The sequence below is a fragment of the Ranitomeya variabilis genome, chromosome 6, assembly GCF_051348905.1.
Source record: "Ranitomeya variabilis isolate aRanVar5 chromosome 6, aRanVar5.hap1, whole genome shotgun sequence".
Classification (NCBI taxonomy): domain Eukaryota; kingdom Metazoa; phylum Chordata; class Amphibia; order Anura; family Dendrobatidae; genus Ranitomeya; species Ranitomeya variabilis.
The window spans coordinates 474,958,942-474,976,167 of NC_135237.1; the positions used below are offsets into that span (position 1 = coordinate 474,958,942).

Consider the following 17,226-nt stretch of genomic DNA (forward strand, 5'->3'; position numbering starts at 1 on the left):
ATGCTCAAGATTTACTGCAAGCCCTGTTCATTCAGTTACTAAATGTAGCAGAGTTGGAGGCAACCAATCTGCATAAAAAGCTCCTTTGTGTTTTTTTAGTTGTATTTTAACCTCTTGCATGTATTTTTCTTCTTAGATCACGGAAAATCAAATTTGGTTGTAGCGGTAGATGGTGGTAATGAGCATGAAGAAAATGCCCAAACAGTCATTCAGAGTATAATCGAGGAAATGCTTCACTCCGTAGTAGGAGGTAAGATCTGATATAACGCTGTTGTGTTAGTCTGTAAAGAGACCTGTCACTTTCTCACAAAAATTGAGTTAAATACCTCGTAAAAATCCCTGAGCTCCCTTGATTCTGACACTTTTTCCCCATTTTTTTCTGCTCGTCATTGCTTCATTGTAGAGACATTCATATTCGCTCCTTTTGTAGTGCAGTATATGCAGTATCTAAAAAATTCCCGGAAAGTCTTGTTAAATTGATATCTTATAATTTCTAATTAAAAAAAAAAGAAATTAAAAAATCAGGAAGTCAGAATGGTGAAATATATCTAATGCGTTTCAACCACTCGGTCTTAAAATACACATGACCAATTTAAAGCCACTCCGCAAAGATAACAAACAATTAGTCAACATATCTATAAATTATAGCAAACCACCTTACTAATAAATATACATTATATAATTGTGGAAACTCGTGCCCTGGGGGCCTCTATGCTTCATTTATTATCTATGTTGCTTCTATCTTTAGCAGAACATTTTTCCAATTCCCCCCACCCTCCACATTTAGGTTTATTAACTCTCCAGATCCCAAAAAATGCAAAGCAGTCCAAACCACTGGCAAGAACTTCTGCAGTCACGGAAGTATTAGTAGACATTTTTCTTACAAATATCAGAGATCCGTCCTACAATTTTGCTTTTCCATTTCCTACTAGTGCCTCCAATATACATTGAAGTTTATTGTGTGCAGATAATCCCATAAACATGAGTAGTATTACAGGTGATAAATGAGCTGATTTGGAATATTTTACATTTTTTGTGGTTAGTTAGACCTATTTTGGTAGTAAATTTGCCCACATTGCACTTATTGCCACTGAATTTAAAAACAAAAAAAACTCCTGGCGTGTAGCCAAGTTCTTATTATTGGTATTTGTACTAGCAAACAACCTTGGGGAGAACTATCTCTAAAAGACCTTCTTTTTTTGGCTATTACTCCTAAACTTAATTTGAGGATCTTTTCCAAAACATTATTTTATTGAATGCCGTTAGAGCTATGAATTGGGGAGCTAAAAACCTTTTTTGGCGTTATGTGAAATCTCTGCTTTCAGTCGAACTGAGCATTTTTTCAGTCTTCTCTGAGGGTGATCGCTTTCACCCCTACATCCCAGATGCTGCTCGGCAACGCCTGTGACTACTAGATCACCAGCGTAGCTGCTGAGCTTAGATTGGCAGTACCTGGGAGGGAGGGGTGAAAGCGTTCACCTACAGAGAATACTACAGAAATGCCTAGTTGGACCCTAAGAAGAGATTCCACATACTGCGCTTCAGAACAAACAAATGTCAATATCTCTGCAATGGAGCAACGCAGAGCAGAAAGCGGCGACACAGTCAAGGGAGCTAAGACAAGTTTACAGGGTATTTTACTCAGTTTTTTTGTGCTGGTGACTGGTTCTCTTTAATATTGACTATATGTGGGTGCTTTTGTTCTCTTGAGGCGCCCATACATCTTCCAATACCGTTTCTTTCCCCCTCCATACACAGGAAGGCTCTTATATGCGTTCTCTATGAAGAGAGGGAATAAGGTGCTGTCAGACATCTCTGATGGCAGCTTGCCGACTGGTTCTCCTTTTGTGGTGTAAATTTACCTTATGTACGTTTTTTTTCTAGTATTTTACTCTTTAGACCACTTTCTCTTAATGTAACTGGAAATGAGAAGATGCTTGTTTGGCCACTTTGCCAAATATGTAGTTTGTTTCTGCTCTCGCTCCCAGTCATACCGTGTCTTCTGCACCTAATTGGGTTAGTACACTTGGTAAAAGCCCTGACCAAGTGAGTAGTATCCACATGATAGCCCACAAACACTCTGGACCCGCAGTGCAAACTTCACCTTGTCTGACCAGGAAGGTAACGATTGTGGAAAACAATCTGCCCCTGATAATATAAATAACACTATTGGTTAAGGCCTGTGTTTGCGCTTCTTTTCTTAGTGATTGGTGTAACTGACGAGCTTCTTCTGTTCCCTGTGTCACTGCTGCAGGAATATGCAGTTTTTCGGTCATGGGATTCTAAGATCATTTAGATTATTGATTGCTTACAGCACATTTTGTTCCCATCCGTTTATTCCTGAGTGCACTTTGATGGCCTATTCCAGGCAGACAGGTCCAGAATCCTGAGGACCTGGCCATTACCTGTGACTGCAGGTGTATTTGAGTTACACGTTATGCGTTATTTTTTATTTGACGTGTAATAATGTTTATTTTTGTTTACCCCAGTGGTCTGGAGTTTTTGGGATCTGAACTTGCTGTTGTGTTGACTAAGCCCCCAGCATTCGATACTTTCTTCCTAGGCATACTGTCCCAAATGTGTTGCTTCAAAATAATAGTTATGTTGCCCCCCCGAGTCCCATTATAACAAAGAATGAATACTGAAAGCTTTCCGTTTGTTTGGCCTTTCTTTAACTTCTTTAATCGTCAACAGATTTTCCCAGCGTTCACATAAGGGCTATGACGCAGTGGTCACAGCATATTATTATCCATGTTTTGAATCTTACAAATCTCTATTTTGCCATTTTTAATAGTATCTTGTCACCAGGTTTACCAATATAAGCTGCATACATTATTAAATCAATCTTTTAGACCTGATGAGGCCAGTTTACTTACCATTTAAAGGGGTTTTGCACATAGTGTTCTGGTTTTTAATTGCCAGCGCGTCGAGTTGAAATCATAAAATCAGATGGTGCTCTCCCTCCCATGGATCCAGCATCTGCTCTCCGCTGCTGCTTCAATCTTTATTTCATTGGCTGCAGTGAAGAATTCACAACTCCATTGCACATCACCACTGCAGCCAATCACAAAGCTCAATGGATGTACCGATATAGGGGACTCGAGTGTAGTTGCGCCAAATTTTGTGTGTTTTGGGAAAGATGCTGTTTGTGAAAAGATTTCAAATCACTCACTAAACTGCACACACAAAATGGAAAACAAAAAAAAAAAAAGAAAAGGTGCAAATAGAATTATGAATTGGGTGGAAATAAAAAAGGTGCAAAACATACAAAACTAGACCTAAAACAGGCTCAAAGCCCATGATGAATTTGGGGCCTTGGACTTAGCGCTGACCATTTTTAGGTACAGCCTAGGATTATACAGTATTCCCATTTTGATTCGTACTCACAACATAAGTACACGAGACTCTTCGTGTCTAAGAGAAAATATAAAAATGTATTCAGTCATATTGTAAAATCTGGTGACAGATCCTCTCTGAATTCATTAGACTGTCATTATTTTAATACACTTGCCTTTACTCCACTTTGTGCCCAGGTGATGAGACTGTCCATAATGAATGTACTGCAAGAACTACTGAAGACAGCAGCGATGGGGATGCTATTCATGCCAATGGCATTCCTGGCACACCGATATCTATGGCATATACTCCCTCTCTACCAGATGACAGGCTTTCCATCTCCTCCAATGACACTCAGGCAAGGATGAGTTCGCTTTGCTGAAGTCCATATTCAGGAGACAGTACTGCTGCAGATTTTGCTATTGTAGCCGTGCCATTTGTGGGATGTTACGGTAGGAGAACACTGCGTGCCCGGAGTAACTTCAGTCCCCGCTCATTGCACTGGGAGCGACTGCTGTTGGCACACGGCGTGACTGATTGACAGCGGGCACTACAGTGCATCAGTGCAGAGCCGGCTGTCAGTCAGTGCTGTGACTGTCATTTCTCTTGGCACTCCTGTATGACTGAAAGCCGGCGCCTCATGTGAGGAATAAAGTCCAGGAGCCGCACTTTTAGTACTGTGGCCGGGCACCTTCATAACGCTATTATACTGCAGATTAACAGCATTATGTGTCCTGACAGGTCCCAATTAAGTAAAAATAAGGGTCTCTAGAGGTGTCTATATACTTTTATAGCATCCAACCTATGTCTGCTGCGGTATCCCTGGTTATCTATGGGCCATCTTAGAAGATATTATGGCTGTTCTCTAACTAAGCCAAAGTCCGATTTTACCTGTAGCGTTAATAGTAAAAACGTAGTGGTCTGGTTAATTCTGATGTGCTGAAATCATAAGTGATCAGAGATTAGATGCAGCATAACATGAGGCTTTCTTCTTTATAGGAATCTGGAAATACTTCAGGATCTACTCCTGGTGCTAAGTTTTCTCATATATTACAAAAGGATGCCTTCCTAGTTTTCAGGTCACTATGTAAATTATCTATGAAACCGTTATCTGATGGACCCCCAGATCCAAAGTAAGTATTTCTGTGATTTTGTGTACTGAGCCTAAAGATGTTAATCACTCACTTTTCTTGGCATCAATTGTATAAAAGTAAGTTATCCAGCGTTCATTGTCAGTCTTCTGCCAATCTGTATAGCTATGATCATCGGACTCCATACACTCGCCTATACCTTTGTAAAGTAAAACAAACAATTCAAAGGAAACATGGGGGGATTCCTTTAGTAACTTTAAGCTTCAATTACTTATAATTAGAAGTATGATGGCACTTAAAGTTAAACGTCAAATGTTTAGCTTTAGATCTATTGTAGCCCCCTGAAGGTTCTCTACATCAGTTGGGGTGCGGGTTCTCAGGACCAAGACTGCTTGACCCACAGGACAGATTCGCTCCTGTATAAGCATGCTCACAGTGGTGTATGGCCCATAGATTCTATGAGCCTGCTCTGTGGTTGGAGCAATCAGTGCGGGTCCAAGGACTTGGGCACCCACTGATATATAGGACTTTTAAGGGGCTGCAATCTAGCAATAATTTTGCCTGAGTTTAAGTATATTTTTAGGCTATGTGCACACGATGAGGATTTTGCTGCGGATCTGCAGCGTTTCCGCAGCATTGGGTCCGCAGCAGTTTCCCATGAGTTTACATTACAATGTTAACCCTTTGGAAATAGAAAACGCTGTGCCCATGCTGTGGAAAAAAACATGCGGAAAAGCAGCGGTTTACATTCCACAGCATGTCACTTCTTTCTGCGGATTCCGCAGCGGTTTTACACCTGCTCCAATAGAAAACCGCAGTGAAATCCGCAAAAAAAAACGCGGTAAGGCTATGTGCACAGGTTGCGGATTCTCTGCGGAACCGCAGCATTTTTTGCGGTGCAGAAACGCTGCAGATCTGCAATTGATTTACAGTACAATGTAAATCAATGAGAAAAAAAAGCTGTGCACACTTTGCGGAAAATCCGCTGCGGAAACGCTGCGGTTTAAAAGAAGTAGCATGTCACTTCTTTTTTGCGAATCTGCAGCATTTTTTTACCCATTCCAATATAGAAATCCGCAGGGGTAAAAAAAAACGCAGCAAATCCGCAAAGAAAAAAAACGCAAAAAAGTGCATAAAAAAAGCACAAAAAATGCTGCGGATCCGCACAAAATCCGCAGCTGCGTTTTCTGCCAGGAGAGGCAGAATCAGCACCAGAAATTCCTAAGGCTAATCCACAACGTGTGCACATAGCCTAAATCCGCGATAAATCTGCAGCAAAAACGCAACGTTTTTGCCCTGCAGATTTATCAAATCCGCTGCGGAAAAATCCGCAGTGGACCATTCTATGTGTGCACATACCCTAAGTGAAGGGCTATTCCAGTACTGAATTAGGATTGTATGTACCTTGTATGCCAGAGCCATGGCTCAGTGTCGGAATGTGTGTGTGTACATCTCGCTAATGTCGTCCTGTGTACCAAAGTGTAAAAAAAAAAAAAAAATCTGTGTGCTCCTGGTTAAGCAGAAAATTATTTGGAAAAATTAAGAAGTGGAATCTGTTGTGAAGTATTGAGTCAGTAATGTTTTGAGTATTTATGGTCTGGTGACTTGGTGGCATCTGGCTGTCTGTCTGGTTGTGGCATCATGTCTTTTGCATGGTGGCGATATATTGGGCTGAGCAGTCATCACATCTCTTTGACAATCCCATACATCCCATACACCGTGATTGGGGCAGAGGTGAAGCATGAGCGCCATCGCACCGTTTACACAGGGGACATCGGATTGGGTATAAAGACTTTTTACTAATATTCACCGGGCAAGTGACAGCTAGTAAATCGGGGGTGGTCCGACCACTGGGTATCGTCTTTTTAACCCGAATACCTCTTTTATTTCAATTTCTTCATTTTCACTCTTGTCAATTTTTAACGATGACTTGTCACTATCATTGCTGAGGCTGCAATTTCATATTGGGAATTGATAAATGGTTTTTCTGCTCCCGAGATATTGGTAACCTGTCCTTAGGAGAAGTCATCAATGTCAGGCAGGTGGGGGTCTGACACCTGGGGCGTCCAACGGTCAGCTGACATTCGCTCCAGTGGTCTCAGGATGTAAAGTTGAGTTGTTCACTTGTTCCTCAGTCCCCGGCAGTGACCGCTACACGTTGAAGTAGCGACACATTGCAGCTTCGGTCATTGTGTTTAGTTCCGGCCATTGTTAGAGCTAATCGATCATATTTGTCTTTTTACATTTGTCTGAGGCCTTAAACAGAAAAAAAAAATTCAGTGACGCCCCCATTTAACAATCCTTTTCCATTTTCCCTATGAAGCATACACATGTCAGAGAAGCCCCCTGTTCCACACCGTTTGCTGGGCAGCTCCGTTCTCGCCCCCCACCATAGGGTTTATGCTGTAGTTGCCTTTTCCCCGCAGTGCAGGCTGTTCTGATTGACAGAATGGGATGTAGTAAAATTGCAGTTATTGTGCCGCCGTTTATTACGGTGATTGCCAATAATGCAGAGTTAGGCCGCGCTGCCGGCTGTGCTGTAAATAATAGGACGCGCTGATTGCAGGGTTATGGCTCACACCTGAGATGGCACACCATTGTAATCATCACTTAGCAACCGCCATGGTCTTTCATCCCGTGGAACTAGAGGAATGTTAATGCATCTTTTATCATTAGCCTTGAAGATCCGGATTGTGTACACAGACGTCTGCCAGCAGCCTCAACGTTCAGCAGAATATTTATTCTAAGCTATAATCATATCCAAATGTATCTACATTAGAACTTGTTGTAGGATCCATTAACGCCTGTTTGTTTTTGGTGGTATATACGGTAGGTTGGGAATATTTCCCTGTGGTGCAGTCACTCTGCAGCCATATACCAACCACTGACTCCACTCTGGTCTGTGCACATAAGAAGATTAATTTATACTTCCACATGGAGGGGAAAAGGGCGCATTTTCTACCTCCTTTAGTGCATTGCGCCCTATGGATACTTGTGTATGAACCAAGAGTTTTGTTATTTCAGACTTCTCAAGCAAATGTAGTTAAGAAGTTCCAGATCGCCGAGTGTCTAACTGCTGGGATCTCCGTAGATCCCGATAATCAGGGCTCTAAAGAGCCATGTTGAATGAATTGGAGGCTGATCATGAGCAGTGACTCTCCATTCATTCCTAAGGGTGTTTTCACTTTGCGTTCTGTGTCCCTGTCGGAAATCCTCCGCAAAACGGGGTCTGGATGCATGTGCTGACATGTCCCATAGACTGTAATGGTGACTGCAGAGCGAACGTGAGCGCTGCCATGCACTTTTCAGGAGTTTGTCTGAGTGTCCGCCTCCTGTAGGTGTACACTCCCGTAAATGATGGACATCAGTGTGCACATTAGCTCTGCCATCACCATTTTAGTCTATGGCACCGCCTGCGCATGAGTCTGTACCCCGTTTTGCGAGGTATTTGGGACTTATGCCCCGACGGGGAGACACAACGCAAGGTGAAAGCATCCTTAGGAAATTCCAAAGAGACCAAGCGCACCGGCAGTCCCATGAGAATGAATGGAGTATCAGTGCTCATGACCTACGCTCCATTCACACAGTTATTGGGATCGGTGGAAGTCCCAGCGATCAGACCGCCAATGTTCTGGAATAGTATAGGGGTAGGGGATAACTTTTAAACTTGAGGTTACCTCTTTAACAAAGGTTACTCAATAATTATAAACCAAAAGAATGTACAGTCAGAAAATAAAAACATTTTTGGAAAAAAATACCGTATGTAGAAATATCTTGCTATAATTTTTAATACTGCTGTAGGTGATCAGATTCTACCGCTATTCTACATAAGGCTTTTGTCATTTGGAAATCCAGACAATTCCATTAATAATAATAATAATTTTTATTTATATAGCGCCAACATATTCCGCAGCACTTTACAATTAAGCGGGGACATGTACAAACAATAAATTCGGGACGAGTTAAGACAATTTAAACAGTGACATTAGGAGTGAGGTCCCTGCTCGCAAGCTTACAATCTACATTGGCATAATCCTCCTGAATCTATTATATAGTGCCGTATATCTGCTGTCTTAAACACCTTTACCCGGTTCTTGGATTTCTTCACATCTGAATCTCTTCACACTTTAACTCGCCCAAGAATTGTTCTTTGCTGAATAAATATTTCACAAGATGCCGCATCACTTTTTTCCTTTTACATAAAATTATTCTCTGCTTCATGGTTAACTTATCTGCAAAGAAGAGTTCAGGACAAATCTAACAGGCATGTAATAGTTCACAATGCAATTATCTGAAATGTCTCCATGTTTCTATAGAGCGCTGATCATTGGTGAAGCAGTAGATCAGGCATCGGTTACTACACTAACTTACAGTGTGGTCGGTGCCGCGCTGCGTACAGGGGATAAAGCAGATTTGTTATCTGATTCCACTATACAGATGGCAGACATTGTTAATTAGATCTCATCTGCCTGATGGTGCTAGTGTACTTACTATGGAAATTCTATCAGAGTGGCTAAATAATACTGATATGAAGATAAGCATTTAATGGGTTCAGCTAGACATAGACCGCTAAGATGCTCAATTCGATATCGGGCAGGAAAATGTTCAAAAAGGACTGTACAGCCATTCAGACATGGATTTTCAAAGCAAATATACCAGCCTCATCATGATTAAGAGTTATTTAGTAAAGTGTGCAGTGTGTATTGTGAAAATTGGTGAGACTTCTGCTTTAAAGGGGATGTCCACTTAAAGAAAATGTATTCTATTGAGGCAGTTTAGTAGGTTCCATAATTGTTACTTGGCCCTTTTGGTAGCATTTTCATTTTTGGAGGCACAGGGAAGCTCTTTTGATGCTCAGGGACTTTTTCCAGTATATTGTGAAATCTTTCTGCTGATTCTTCCCTTTTCCCCACGTTATCCTTTTGATGTTCTGCATTAGGGTATCTGTGTGCAGGAAAGCTGTGCGCGGTACAATGGATCTATTACGCACTGCTGGAAAGCCGCAGCGCTGTGATTTCTCTCATTTATATACAGAAATGTTGCTCTCCTTCAGCATCACATTGCATATAAACATTGGGCCCGTCCATTGGGGATAGCGTAGCCCATAGGAATGGGAAACTTCTACCAATAATGGGAGTAAATCACAAGCACCAGCGGCACTCGGGATGTGACCAAATAAAGCAAATATGCTGTGTGCTGATAGATGCCAAGCCTTGGCTATGAGTGTGCAGTGTTTCTTAGGATGTAACCTTTCTTTGCTTCATCCTAGGTCCCATGAGTTGCGCTCCAAGGTTTTATCGCTGCAGCTGCTGTTATCGATCCTGCAGAATGCCGGCCCCGTCTTCAAGACCAACGAGATGTTCATCAACGCAATCAAGCAGTACCTCTGCGTCGCGCTCTCTAAAAACGGTGTATCCTCCGTCCCTGAAGTCTTTGAGCTGTCCCTTTCTATTTTCTTGACGCTGTTATCAAACTTCAAGTTACACTTAAAGATGCAGATTGAGGTAATATGCTAATTAATACCGCATAATTGGCCACATGGAGGCAAGAAACAATACTGTTCGTCAAATGTATCCAATAAACCATATTCACTGGGAGCTTTCCTGTCACATATAAGATGTGAATGGGGCCTAACGTGAAATTTCAACATAAAATGCCAAAATCTATTGAGGTGCAAAATTCTGATGCCCCCCCCCCCCCCCCCCCCCGACCTGATCTCCGCCCCCAAAAAACATTACCACTGTCAAATGAGTGGTGTCGACAATTTCCGCTTTTTGTTGGAGTGGAGTGCCCGCCCTAAAGAATTCAGTCCCTGTGTTAATAGTAAGAGCTACTTTTACGGTTTTACATTTTCTAACCTTAACTATGGTTAGGGATAGGACTATAGATAGGTTTATCATTGGGCTAGGGTAATAAAATGGTTACAGTAAAAAAAAAAATTATAAATGTAAAAAAACTTTTTTTTAAGTTTTATTTCTAATTGTAGAAAAAATAGAGGTTAAAGCGATATTAAGATCAGTATTTGTCCTAATATACTGTATAATACATCTGCTCAGGGCATAAAGGGTCCAATACTGGACAGGTGGAAGAAATGGATGAACGGTCCATGGGTTAAGGGGCGCAAATAAATTGCTTTGCTCCAGGCACTGACAACCCACGCCACGCCACGGCCTGCTAGTGTATAGTGTTACCTGGACACCACCATTTGTAAAGGTCAAAATGGTCATCTCACTGCACGACATCTTGTTTTTACACACTGATATAGACATCTCCTAATTGTTGGAGAACATGTGTAGTTTTACGACACATGATTAATGGGGGAGACTGGAGACTGGCTGTGATATGCCTGCTTTTGTATACGCGCAGAGCCCCAGCTCCAGCCCACCACAGACATTGGCATCGTACGCCATTATTGTAAATAAAAATGGTTCACACCCTTACATTTACGTCCTATTTCGGCTCCCTGACTTTGGTGCCAGTTTACAAGGTGAGCGTGCATCATCCCCTGCGGAGAATGGATTCAGCCACCATCTGCCTGTAACAGCCGTGGGTGAAGCTGAGCTCCATCTGTGGCTGTTAAACCTTTAAATACCACTGTCAAACTATGACAGTGGCATTTACAGTCTGTCAGCAGGGGGCATCATTCCAAGTGCCCCTGTGATGCCATTGCCGGGAGCCCATGTGGGTCTGCCGAAGATCCTGATATCTCTCATGACATTTTCCCTGGGAGTTTGTACATATATATATGTCCTCAACCTGTAGTCAAGGCACATGCAGCTTAAACCACAGCCCGCAGAAGATACCTTATTTTATGAGTAGTGATGTTGAGGGTTTTAAAAATTGGGCTAGGGGGGTTTATTGCCATGCATTTCCTTCATGGATGTCTCCATCTGCTGCTCTCCTAAATGCTTGTCTTTATACAGATCTGCTTCCATGTGTGATTCTTATTTAATTAAAGGGACTCTGTCAGTACAGAATGACTGGTCAAACCAACTCCAGGCGCTAGTGCTCCACAGCGGGGTCAATCATTTGTATACACCTACCCAGCTGCTGGTTTTCCATATATCTCCTCCCTTCTCTTGCCCTATGAAACCAGAGCTGTCAAAGAAGAGGAGGGAGGTGATAGAGGGACAACAAGCAGGTGGGAAGGTGTTTATAAATTATTGGCCCCGCCATGAAGCACCGAACGGATGGACATAGTTTGGACAGTCATCCTGTGTTCACAGTTCCTTTAACCGATCTTCTGCAGCAGTGGAGCCATAATTGTGGGACTGGATTGTGATGTAAGATGTGAAATGCTGACCATCAAGCCCTGTCATCGCTGGGCCTGTACTGATCTTGAGCCGTTTCTGCATTACAATGATGTAATTTACTTTGTATTTCCATATGAATACATGACGTCACTCTGGGTTACATTGTAGGGTTTTTAAATGCATGTTTTTTTCACTTATTTCAGGTTTTCTTCAAAGAAATCTTCCTTTATATTCTGGAAACCTCAACTAGTTCGTTTGATCACAAATGGATGGTTATTCAGACATTGACAAGAATCTGTGCAGGTATAAAATGCCCGTTTCTCCTCCCCCGTCACTGATGTTATAGTGGTGTATGGTAAGTGTGTGACTGGTTCTGAACCGCTCTGCGCCTCCTCTCTTACAGACGCACAAAGCGTGGTGGATATTTACGTCAATTACGACTGTGACCTGAACGCAGCAAACATCTTTGAAAGATTGGTTAATGATCTCTCCAAGATTGCTCAAGGAAGAGGCAGTCAGGAACTTGGCATGTCAAATGTTCAAGTATGTAATTACTAGTTAATATATCATTTTTCCTGCATTTGACGGTTTTAGGTCAAGCTCTCCAAATCTAAGGAATTCTGTTCATTTTCTAGTCATTTTTATCTGGATGCTTGCAGAGTTTTTCCGTGTGGATTTTTAATTTATGTGGAGTTCATTTAATCATACATTTCTTGTGCTTTGTATATTCCAGGGAAAAATATGGTATAAAGAAAAATCTGTTTAGCCATAGACCACTAACTACTAAAAGGCATTGTCCAGTCCAAACAGTTGTCCAACACTCTGTGTGCCTGCAGACTTATGAAATCCTCCAGCGCACGCAATGCTTCCAGGGTTCTGGCATTGCTCTGCTTCCAAAGCTGCAAGGGTCCCCCTACTTCTCTGGTTCCAAAGCTTCCAGGTTTCCCCCACTGCTCTGGTTCCAATTATTCCAGGGTTTCCCCGCTGCTCTTTTTCCAATGCTTCCAGGGTTCCCCTGCTTCTCTGGTTTTAATACTTCCAGGGTCTCCATGCTACTCTGATTCCATTGCTTCCAAGGTCTCCCCTTCTTCTCTGGTTCCAAAGCTACTAGGATCCCCCTGCTTCTCTGGTTTCAATTCTTCCAGGGTTCCCCCGCTGCTCTTTTTCCAATGCAATCCCCGCTGCTCTGGTTCTATTGCTTCCAGGGTCTGATTTTTGTTCTGGTTCTGATGCTTTTTTCCAGGGATTCCAGGCTGCTCTGGTTCCAAAGCTACCAGGATCTCCCCCGCTGCTCTGGTTTCAATTCTTCCAGGGTTCCCCCGCTGCTCTTTTTCCAATGCAATCCCCGCTGCTCTGGTTCTATTGCTTCCAGGGTCCCCCTGCTCCTCTGGTTATGAGGTTTCTGGCATCCCCCTGCTCCTCTGATTATGAAGTTTCCGGCGTCCCCCTGCTGCTCTGGATATGAGGTTTCCGGCGTCCCCCTGCTGCTCTGGTTATGAGGTTTCCGGCGTCTCCGTGCTCCTCTGGTTATGAGGTTTTCGGCGTCCTCCTGCTCCTCTGGTTATGAGGTTTCCGGCGTCTCCCTGCTCCTCTGGTTATGAGGTTTTCGGCGTCTCCCTGCTCCTCTGGTTATGAGGTTTTCGGCGTCCTCCTGCTCCTCTGGTTATGAGGTTTCCGGCGTCCTCCTGCTCCTCTCGTTATGAGGTTTCCGGCGTCTCCCTGCTCCTCTGGTTATGAGGTTTCCGGCATCCCCCTGCTGCTCTGGTTATGAGGTTTCCGGCGTCCCCCTGCTCCTCTGGTTATAAGGTTTCCGGCGTCCCCCTGCTCCTCTGGTTATGAGGTTTTCGGCGTCTCCCTGCTCCTCTGGTTATGAGGTTTCCGGCGTCCTCCTGCTCCTCTGGTTATGAGGTTTCCGGCGTCTCCCTGCTCCTCTGGTTATGAGGTTTCCGGCGTCCCCCTGCTGCTCTGGTTATGAGGTTTCCGGCGTCCCCCTGTTCCTCTGGTTATAAGGTTTCCGGCGTCCCCCTGCTCCTCTGGTTCCAATGCTTTCAGAGTCACCCCTCTGCTCTAGTTCTGATGCTCCCGGTTCCAAAGTGGTTTCTCCATCTTATAAATTGATAACATGTCGGCACCAATTTTGAGATGTCCACAGTGGACGTAAATTTTCCACCATAGATTTTATTACAAATCTTCAGAAAATCTATAGCAATATCCATATACGGATGTTTACTGGTGATTTCACCTCCATCTATATTGAAAATGACAAAATGCTCGGTAGGAATATGTGACAAATCTTCAAAAGAATGAACAAGTTGTTACTTCGGAAAAAAGTTAGGTGCATATGAATAAGATTTCCAAAATTTCATCCTCTTACCTGCCGGCGTAATCCAATGAGGAATTTACTAGTGTAAGGCTATGTGCCCACGGTGCGGATTCGTGTGTGGATTTTTCTGCACCGTTTTAGAAAAATCCGCAGGTAGAACGCACTAGGCAATTAGGAGCAGTGCCTAGTGAAAAGACTATAAACATAAGGATGAATGACCTCGTGGAGATCAAAACATCCAACACCGCGGAGACACCATCACGTGTTTCTCAACGCAGTGATCCAGAACACTGCCCCCATCCCTAAAGGGAAATATGCAAATGCATGTAGAAAAGCCGCGGAGACACCATCACGTGTTTCTCAATGCAGTGATCCAGAACACTGCCCCCATCCCTTATGGGAAATATGCAAATGCATGTAGAAAAGCATCTCCACCTTAGGTTTTCCTTTATTGGATGCTGCCCTTCCCGTGGTTGTTCCTTCCCGGTGAAAGACCTGGCTATTCATTGCTTGCGTTGAGAAACACGTGATGGTGTCTCCGCGGTGTTGGATGTTTTGATCTCCCCGAGTTCATTTATCCTTATGTTTATAAATGGTACTTTAAACCTGATGGAAAACTGCTGCGAATCCGCAGCGGCCAATCCACACCGTGTGCACATAGCCTTAATCTGCAGATAATTCTGCCGCCAATTTCATGTCATGTGAATTTATTCTTAATGCCTTTCTCTGTGCAGCAGGGCTGGGGACGTCTTCAGTTCCTGTGGTGCCACTCGGTCCTTTTACTGCTTCTCTGTGCTGTGACCACACGGTCCTCCTACTAGAGAGGATATCCTGTATAACCGATGGCAATGTCTAGGGATCACTGCCCCGAATAAGGAGGAATCAGGTGGCGCCCTAACTTGAAAGAATAAAATAATGCCAAAGCTTTTATCCTATTATATCTTTTCCCAAGGGAACTAGACAAAAAAATTAAATTTCAGAGAAATTGTGACAGATTGCGTTTCAGTAGAAATCCAGACAGTTTCAGCATAAGTTTTCCTTTCTGTGCATGATATCAGACAGAATAGTTACCGTGTCAATGGCGGCCTGAAGGGAGGTTAATGGAACGGCAGAGTGTTTTTTGCAGATGAAGATGACAGTAATGTGCATGAGTTTGTTACAGACTGATGGTGTTTTTACAACCTGAAATGCATTTTTTTCCTTTTTTTTTTCCTTTTTAGGAATTAAGTCTGAGGAAGAAAGGCTTGGAGTGCCTGGTTTCCATTTTAAAATGCATGGTGGAGTGGAGTAAAGACTTGTATGTGAACCCGAACTCTCAGACGACCCTTGGTGAGGAAACCCATACATGGGAAATTATGTGTTAGGATAGATTATGAGGGACACGTCTTTAATCTGGGTTTAATAGGTGTCACTTTATTGATTGTTCTGAATGGCTAATCTGCCTTTGGAGGGTGTTCACAATGTATCTGGGAGAATAGGAAGACCATCACGCTCCAGCAGGTGACCCTCCTCCCGAAAATGCCTGTACTAGAGAATGGCAGCGCAAATCATCTCTTCTGTGCAGGGTCTGGAGGTGAAGTCACCAGTCTCCTGGTGGAGGACAGGTCATCAGTGATCTGTTCGGTCACATCACATTTTGAGCCCTACATTTCTTGCATACACTAAATGTGTAAGTGGGGCTCCATTTACCTGGTCACATATATTGGGTTTAGGTCAGAGGATGATTATCATGATTGGGTAGTTATCACGTTTTGTTTGGTTGATGGAATGATCGTGACATGATGTGCACAAAGCCTTCACGTTCCAGAAGGACAATGTCTTGGTTGCAAGACTACAATAAAAAAAAAAAATAATAATCCAAGATTAAATGAGATAAAAACTTGTCATTGACCAAATAAAAATGTGGCGGAATTTACATGTAGATGAGAGAAGTAGCTTTCTTGACCCTGCAAGCTTAACCTTTTCTAAATGCAGACCTTTTGGCAATCTGCTGGCTATCACTGAAATCCCGGAAAGCCCCAGCAGTAAAAAGCGCTATGTTATGAGACAGAATTCCCGATTTAATGAGTCAAGTGGTGCAGGCAATGGAGCAACCGGTCCCGGAGCATGTAGTTGGGATTGAGAAACCAGGGACAAGGGTTTGAAACTCCCAACAATCCATACACTTGTATTTTTTTCCATTTTTGTATTGTGAGATTTTCGTTCTATTTAATAATATACAGCAATATTTTTTAATTGAACCTCGAGTTCAGTGCTGGATATATATTTTCTGCAAAAACATTCTCTACCAATCTGATTACTCTTCAGTGTCATTTTATGTCTGTTAATGTGGAAGAATTCCACAATTTTAATGTCCTATATCTAGGCTATCATTATACAGCAGCTCCAAAAATGTGTGCGGTTTGTCTATTTATCTGGCTGTTACATGTTTTCGTTTGGGACTTCTATGACCTAAAACTCTTTGCTGCAACAGTCTGTGTCTCTTGTAATTTGCAATTTGCTCCCAACCATCTATCAGGTTTGGATCCTTCTCAAGTTCAAGTTGTGTCACGCTCACATTGTTTGTGGCATTCAGTGGCGATATGTTTTTTTTTTTTGTAATCTATTTTATTCTCTTCGTGTAACAGGTCAGGAGAAACCCATCGAGCAAGAAACAAACGAGAGCAAACACCCAGAGACCATCAATCGATACGGGAGCCTGAACTCGCTGGATTCCACCACTTCTTCAGGCATCGGCAGCTACAGCACCCAGATGTCTGGCACCGATAATCCCGAGCAGTTCGAAGTCTTGAAACAGCAGAAAGAAATTATAGAGCAAGGCATAGATTTGTGAGTGGCACTGGCGGAAAGTGATCTCGCTGCGCGCATTTTATTCTTTTCATTTCTGGCAGTGATTGTTAATGGCTCGTTTTCTTGGCAGCTAAACATAAAGCAAAATATGTCTTTCTTTAATCTAATTTGTTAGCAATGAATGAACTGCGGACTTGGGGGGTGTCTGCTTTTATCCAGGGAGGGAAGATGCACATACAGTATATTAACCTTTTTCTTATTGCCATAGATTACTGCAGCTTTTAAGTTCCTCTTCATGTTAATAACATGTACGGTGCCAGAGTTTAGTTGGGAACAGATCCTAAAAAGTTTTCACCGATTCCTTTCACACTGCAGAAACTTGGGCTTTATACAGACCAGACGGTGGCCTAGAGGACACTTTTCTGGCCTCCCC

General features: G+C 42.9%; 1 protein-coding gene across 2 annotated transcripts in view; it reads left to right on the forward strand.

Moving 5' to 3' along the window:
- Positions 1-17,226, forward strand: part of ARFGEF1 (ARF guanine nucleotide exchange factor 1) — a 153,406-nt gene that overhangs the window by 76,111 nt on the left and 60,069 nt on the right. For both annotated transcript variants that reach the window (XR_013217048.1, XM_077270645.1), the window contains exons 7-14: positions 137-250; positions 3,534-3,694; positions 4,336-4,469; positions 9,697-9,931; positions 11,884-11,983; positions 12,084-12,223; positions 15,224-15,332; positions 16,631-16,832. Coding sequence is in view for 1 of the 2 variants with exons in the window: in XM_077270645.1 (XP_077126760.1) it covers positions 137-250; positions 3,534-3,694; positions 4,336-4,469; positions 9,697-9,931; positions 11,884-11,983; positions 12,084-12,223; positions 15,224-15,332; positions 16,631-16,832 (1,195 nt within the window). In the remaining variant the exon portion in view is untranslated. The remainder of the gene's footprint in view (positions 1-136; positions 251-3,533; positions 3,695-4,335; positions 4,470-9,696; positions 9,932-11,883; positions 11,984-12,083; positions 12,224-15,223; positions 15,333-16,630; positions 16,833-17,226) is intronic.